Here is a 7,055-nt window from a genome sequence, read left to right on the forward strand (position 1 = left end):
GAGAAGCTGTTTTTTACATGTTGGGAGAAAACAGCTGCTGGGATAAAAGAGATAAATACAGTGACCTAGATTTTCTGACACACCTTCTCCCTCCAGTGATACAAAGGCCCCAATCCTGCACTCATGTCTGAGGTCAATGAGACATCTCATGCGAATAAAATTATTTATGTCCAATCCTGCAAGGCACTCATGTGGGCAGACCCCCTCCATGGGTTTTAATGGGGCTCTGCGCATGTCTGCCTGTTCAGATGTCATTGCAGGACTAGGGCTTTGCTTACCGGAGCCTCCCCTCCCCTCCCCCAGGCAAAGTTAGAATACTTGTTGAAGTCTTGTAAAGTCAGCAATAGTCATAAATTATACTATTATACTCTGGACTATACTGTTTTATATAACTGATCAAAATATCTTGTTACCAAATTGTTGACTTTAGTGGATTTTTTCCTGCCAAGATGAAACTAAATTTAAAATACATTTTTCTCATTAAAATTGTTAGAATGGAAAGTTACTTTCTTTCTGCAGTTTCCAGTGCTAGTGCTGATTTGAAGGTGACGGATCAGGGATGCAGAGACATCACCTTATCATGACAGATACTTTAAAAATATATTAGTCTCTATCACTAAAACCAGCTGATCCTGAACTCATAGTTTCATGCTTTATTTCTCCTGCGTTAGACGTGTTGGCTGGAGACTGCCTTCTATCAAGTTTACAAATGCAGTAACTTGAGCATGTAACTGCCCTGATTGCTTGGCAGGAGCTAGCTGCTAAGGGATTGGCTGCTCAAAGGCGTTCACGTGAAAAGGGCTGTGTGTAGGAGCAGGCAGCAGACTACGTTCTCTGGTAGTCTGCAAAGAGCAGCTACTGCAGAGGGGCGTTGCTAAGAAAGGGAGGAGATTGTGCAAAGGTTTAATCAAGCTAGAAGCACTTAATTAACTTTTACCGCTTCTTCTCCATGCTTTTCTCTTCTGGCTTAATTTGCTCTATTGAATGAACTGTACCAGGTAAGCCTTCTGTAAGAGTTAACATTGCTGATAGGGGCTCGTGCTCGTGCTAAAAAGTGCATTGCTGGAGTTTCTGTGGAGGATGGCACGCCCCTCTTACAAACGCAGAAGCATTATATGGGTGTTTGCTAGTGTATTAGTGCAGATTAACATAGTATTTAAATTTGACTTTTGAGTCTGTGAGCTACCTAAACTAGTGCATGCATCTGTGTGTGAAATCAGCCATTTTCTAAGAATTTAGAATTTTGCTTTTTGAGAGGGATCGGAGACATTAATATTTATATCATTATCCTTGTCAAGTTTTGTATTACTTAAAATAGTATCACAGATGCATGTTAACAACATTTAAATGTCTCCAGAATGGTCTTAAATTCTGACTTTCTGATGTCAGTTTCCTAGCTCTCATGCCTGTTTGTTAATGCCCTGTATATGTGCTCTAAAATTCAAAGAAGCACAAGGAGTTTCCTCAAAATAGCCATAAGTGAAAGTTGTTTTTGAAACTTCAATGTGTATGTTGTTTTTGTTCTGTTTACATAGCTGAATTTATGTTGCTTTGGCTTCAGGGGCTAATAGGGCTCTTTTTATCCCCCCCTGCACTTGCCTTAACAGGCAGAATTAAGAGACTCAGTCTGCATAAAAGCCCCCTCCCCCCCCCAAATATTTTGGCCCTGTTCTGCAATACCAGTGAGAGCACTTAGAAGTAGAAAGCTTTCTTAAAGTGATAAAGCAAATATTTGCTTCCTGTGACTCAACAGAATATTATCTTCATTCAAACTACACCAGTCTTCAAAGATGTATTGCATTTGAAACCCTAATCCACAAATATAGAATATACACAAATGTTTGAACTAGCCATGTCTCTTTATACTGTAATTATGAGTAATCTTTCATCAGTAGAAAGATAATTTATAAAAAAAATTGAATAGAAGCTATGTAGCTTTTATGCAGACCTGTAGTAGACTTACACATGGATTTAGAGATGCTTTTAGGAAAGTATACCTTTTATTAAGGGCTACTATACTAGATTACTACAATGAAATGAGATGGGGTGAAGCATGCTCTTGTTGCATAAATTAACCAGCCAAAATCATGATATGGTATGCCTCTAACACCTGCAGATGGGTGAATTACTCTTGGAGAACAATTTTATCTAGTATTTTGACCATTCTTGTCTGAATTATCCACAAACTGGCTTTACAAATTATTCAGTTTTGTTCAACAAACACTGTGAACATATCAATTTTTACCTATTTGGCACTATGTTAAGATGAGTCCATATAGTGTTATCTCTGCTTCCTGATTTGAGGGAATTTGCAGGAATCTATGGGGCTTGGCTTGGAGCCTGTATGACTGAAATAAGATGCATGCAGTGCAGTTGTAGCTGTGTCAGTTCCAGGATATTAGAGACAAAGATGGGTGAGGTAATATCTTTTATTGAACCAATTTCTGTTGGTGAGAGAGAAGCTTTCAAGTCTGGAAAATCTGTTCTACTTTGCATTTTTGCTGTGATGTTGGGAGTTCTTTTCAGACCTGAAGGAGGGCTCAGTGTGGTTCAAAAGCTTCATTCTCGTCAACAGAAGCTGGCCCAATAAAAGAGAGTACCTCGCCCACCTTGTCTGTGAAATGAGATAGCTAATAAATATGCTGGTTTATGAAAATCTTCACCCATAGTCCCATGTGAACATTTGTAAGATGAGACCTTTCCTGAACATTTGTGTGAATAAAAACCTCTTTGCACAGATTTTGTTCATGGAAAAGCAAACAGGTGGGAGAGAATGCGGCTAAATCAAAACAATTCAGAATTTACAAATATGGTTGAATAACTTTTCATGCTATTCCTCAGCTTCTGTAATTGGAAGTCATAATCGTAATTTAGGTTGCATTATTTAAGAGTATGTAAAGAGCAAGCCATGAATAATTAAGATGGCGAATGAAATCAAGTGTGCACAGCTTTTCAAAAGACTTTCTTCCAGTATATATTTGATGGAGCAGACAATCTTATAACTTACCATCTTCCTGATCACATTTCAGAATGATACAGATCTTGGACCCAAGACCTTTGCCCAGTTCCATGATGCCTGTTGATGTGGCCATGAGAATTTGCTTAGCCCATTCACCACCTCTGAAGAGAATTCTCAGCCCTCTTGATGAATATCAAAGAAGAAACTTTAACAGATTCAAGCCTCTCAGATCATGTCTCAATGTGAAACGTGATGAGTGTCGAAACAATGACTGGAACCGCTCCCCAAGCCGAGCCAAGAAGCGAGTCGTGTTTGCGGATTCAAAGGGGCTATCTCTGACTGCAATCCATGTCTTCTCTGAAATCCAGGAGCATCCGGTGTGGGATCTTCAGTATGACTTGTTAGACCTTGAAGACATAACTGCTGGTTTAAAACTGCACGAAGAGAAAAATTTGATTCTAGGTTTCCCTCAGCCTTCAGCTGATTACTTAGATTTCCGGAATCACTTGCAGAAGAACTTTGTCTGTCTCGAAAATTGCACCCTCCAAGAAAGGGCTGTGGCAGGGACTGTGAAAGTGAAAAACATGAGCTATGAGAAGAAGGTTCAGGTTCGAATTACCTTTGATACGTGGAAAACCTACATTGATGTTGACTGTGTCTATATGAACAATGTGTATGGCGACTCTGACAGTGACACCTTCTCATTTGCTATTGAGCTGCCTCCAGCCATTCCCACTCAAGAGAAGATTGAGTTCTGCATTTCTTACCAAAGTGGTGAGCACATCTTCTGGGACAATAACGAGGGTCAGAACTACAAGATTGTCCATGCAGAATGGAAACCTGATGGCGTCCAAGCACCAGCATCTACTAAGAGAGACTGTGCAGTTCATAAGATTCCAAGGAAGACACATGAAACAGAGTGTGATCAGTTTGGCAGTCCAAGGCTGTCAAATGGCTTCTTTCCTGAGTGGCAAAGCTGGGGTAGGATTGAAAACTCAGCTCCATATTGGTGAATGGACTACTAGCCCATGAGCATTCCTGCTTTCAGTAACTAAACCGTGTTAGTCTTCAGCCTCTGCTTCATGTACAGTACACCAAAACCTGCTAGAAAGTTTTGTTGACTCTTCTTACAAATCCAAATTCACTAGCACTTTGGGACTTGATGAGTTTAAGCAATTGATCATCTGAGAACTTCTAAACTTAGCCACATCTTACCCTTAGAGAAAAAGGGGTCCATTTCAAAATGGAAAAACAAGCCCCTCAGTCGGTTACCTACTGTAGAAATAGCATGTCTGTGTTAAGTATACGTGACTTTCTTTGCTATTCACTAGCCTTAATCATGGGGTAAGAGACACTTGTGAGGAAGTACAATGTGTAGTGGAGTTTTGGGAAGCTGTCATAATTGTGTGTGGGATGTTATGTGAACAGAGCCACAATTCATTTTGTGCATGGCAGAGTATGTAGTAGAGATTGCTGCCAAGACAGAGGTTTGTCTTAACCCTCTACATCCTCATGGAAACAAAATGCAAGGTTATGATTCTGTGGTATGAATAAGGAGTATCTTTTTGGGTGGATAACAGAAAAGTCAGAGAAGGGGAAGAGGTAAGATGCACTGTATATTTTAGGAAAGCGCAAAAGCTTTTGGAAGCTGGTCTTCCAAAAATCACATGGGAAATTTTTAAGGGGTAAAAATGAATTAAGCAATAAAGAAAGTGCAATTAGCTTAAACTGCAGCCTTTTTGTTCTAACTACTTCATGTCTGAAAATAAGTGACAGAGTAATGGTAAATGGTAGGGGTGAACTCTGTAAATATGTTTATGTATATTTAATCTTGTGGGTGGTGCCTATCTTGTATCATAAGCTCAAAGTTCTGCCTTCACTTATACCCATGCAACCCCACTGACTTCACAGGCAGAATTTGGCTCTATGTACATTTAAGAACTCATGTGCCTTTTAAAAATCCCCCAGATGCCAAAAATCATATCTTTGGAAAAAATCATTTACAAGACAGACCATGTAACTTAAAAAATGGCCTAATTTATAGGTGAGTTAAATGTGTTGGCTCATCTGCTGATCTGATATTTCTTATGAATGGTTGTCTTGACTCTTATAGTATCTTGTTCCCTATTGCAGTCAGTAACACTTGAGTCAGAAATAGTTTTCCAAAGCAGTAAAGTAAACTTGGGCAACTGAGGTCCTTCATATTGAAGATGGTGAGGTAACTGCACTTTTTGAAAGCTTATCTGTTGAAAAGAGCAGGGTTACCACTGGCTTTTTTCTAGAAAGAATACTTTTTCATAGTTAAATATCTTGCACATAAATAGGAGCAGTTTTCTATGCTGCTTCTCATATCTCAGTCATTTTCTGTGAAGTCAAAATGTTTGGTGTGGGTTTTGGTTTTTCTTTTCTTTTCAACATATTTCAGCAAACCCAGTGTATTTTTGCACTTTGTGCTTTGCATCCGGAGCTATCAAAGTGTAAAGATAATCTTTTCCCTGTGAGAATGAAGTGGGAGATATTAAGAATGTATGGGATGCAGCAACTCTAAATATGAACAGTACACACACCTGTGTTCACTGTCTGCTATACTGAGCTGATGTTGATATGAAAATGCAAGTAACACTACTCACTCATACTGAGTATTGGAGCATTTTTGTAAGGTGAAATTTTAAGGTGAAATTAGCCTCTTCCGCTACCACCCAAATATTTTTCTACTGTAACTCACTGTACTATGTAAACTGGTCCATTTTAAGAATAAATCATATTTTGATATATCAGATTGTTTTCCTGAGGGATTAGGGAAAAAAGCACACTCCTTCACCATCCATTGTCCTGCTTTGTGATTGAGGGCAATTGCGAGTTAATTGTCAGAAAACCTGAATCAGTGTTATGGTCTGGAAGTGAGCACTGCCAGAGTTGGTCAAAAATTTATCCCATTGAAAACTTCAATTTTCAACCTGAATTTAAATGAAAAAGTTAATTCTGAATGAAAGGTCTGGGAAAAACTTCAGAAATATAGTTTGTGTCAAAACAACATTAGACATTACCAAATTGAAACACGTGACTGGGGTGTTTTGAACCAAATCAGAACATGAGCTTGACAGACTGCCTGCCTGAGCTGTTGTCATGCCTCATAGGCCTGGTCTACACTTGGGGGGGCGGGGGGGGGGGGATCGCTCTAAGATATGCAACTGCAGCTATGCTATTCTCGTAGCTGAAGTCGACGTATCTTAAATCGACTTATCTCACGTCCTCATGGTGTGGGATCGATGGCCTCAGCTCCCCCGTCAACTCTGCTTCCACCTCTCGCCCTATTGAAGTTCCGGAGTCAATGGGGAGCGTGTTCGGGGATTGATTTATCGCGTCTCGTCTAGACATGATAAATTGATCCCTAACAGATCGATCGTTACCGCCAATCCGGCGGGTAGTTCAGGTGCCTTATACCTCCATTCTCTTGTGGGCCAAGCTTTTACAATGGACTACATTTCCCATGATGCACTGTATTAGTGGAACGGATACAGTTCAGGCAAAGGGGGAAGACAATGATCCATCTAGTGTAGCCAGGGAGTCTGATCTGTAGGGGAGAATAGGGACATGAGGCATCTGAATTCTCTCTCCCATACAGCAGCTCAGGTGGGCCTGGATTAATGTCAGATTGAACCAAAAAGGAACATTTGGACTTCGTTTGTCAAAGCAATGTTTTTAATTTGGGATGAGCTGAAATTAAAACTGATTTTGCTAATTACTTCCTGTTGGAAGATCAAGCTTTCCCATGGAAAAATTTCAATTTTGCAGAAGCCCTTCCTCTCGTCTTCTCCCCTCCCTCCCTCAAGTGATCTTCCTGGAAAGATCCTGACAGCTCCAAGCACAGCAAAAGCATCTTCTAACATTGCAGAATAGGAAGATTGCTCCACTAGCATTTCTTGGCAGGGGCCAGTAGTGGGAATTGAACCAAGTTCATCTGCATCTGGAAGGATAAGCCTCTATTGCAGGGGTCTCAAACTCCTGGTGCGTGGGCCATCTGCGGCCCGAGAACCTCCCCAATGTGACCCACGGGGCTCCAGCAATTTTGGGGCTGGGTCTCTCCCTTAGCCCT

At 40.4% G+C, this 7,055-nt stretch overlaps 1 protein-coding gene across 2 annotated transcripts; it reads left to right on the forward strand.

Moving 5' to 3' along the window:
- Positions 1–358: 358 nt before the first annotated feature.
- PPP1R3C (protein phosphatase 1 regulatory subunit 3C) lies at positions 359–5,736 on the forward strand. Of its 2 annotated transcripts, none has more exons than XM_039482937.1 (2): positions 359–998; positions 3,030–5,736. In XM_039482937.1, the coding sequence occupies exons 1-2, from the start codon at positions 985–987 to the stop codon at positions 3,970–3,972; spliced, it is 957 nt and encodes a 318-aa protein (XP_039338871.1). In that variant the 5' UTR covers positions 359–984; the 3' UTR covers positions 3,973–5,736. The 2 variants fall into 2 exon arrangements, with proteins under 2 accessions (XP_039338871.1, XP_039338872.1); XM_039482938.1 differs by lacking the exon at positions 359–998 and adding an exon at positions 1,330–1,507.
- The last annotated feature ends 1,319 nt before the right edge of the window (positions 5,737–7,055 follow it).

Source organism: Mauremys reevesii, linkage group 7 (genome assembly GCF_016161935.1).
Source record: "Mauremys reevesii isolate NIE-2019 linkage group 7, ASM1616193v1, whole genome shotgun sequence".
NCBI classification, from domain to species: Eukaryota; Metazoa; Chordata; order Testudines; family Geoemydidae; genus Mauremys; species Mauremys reevesii.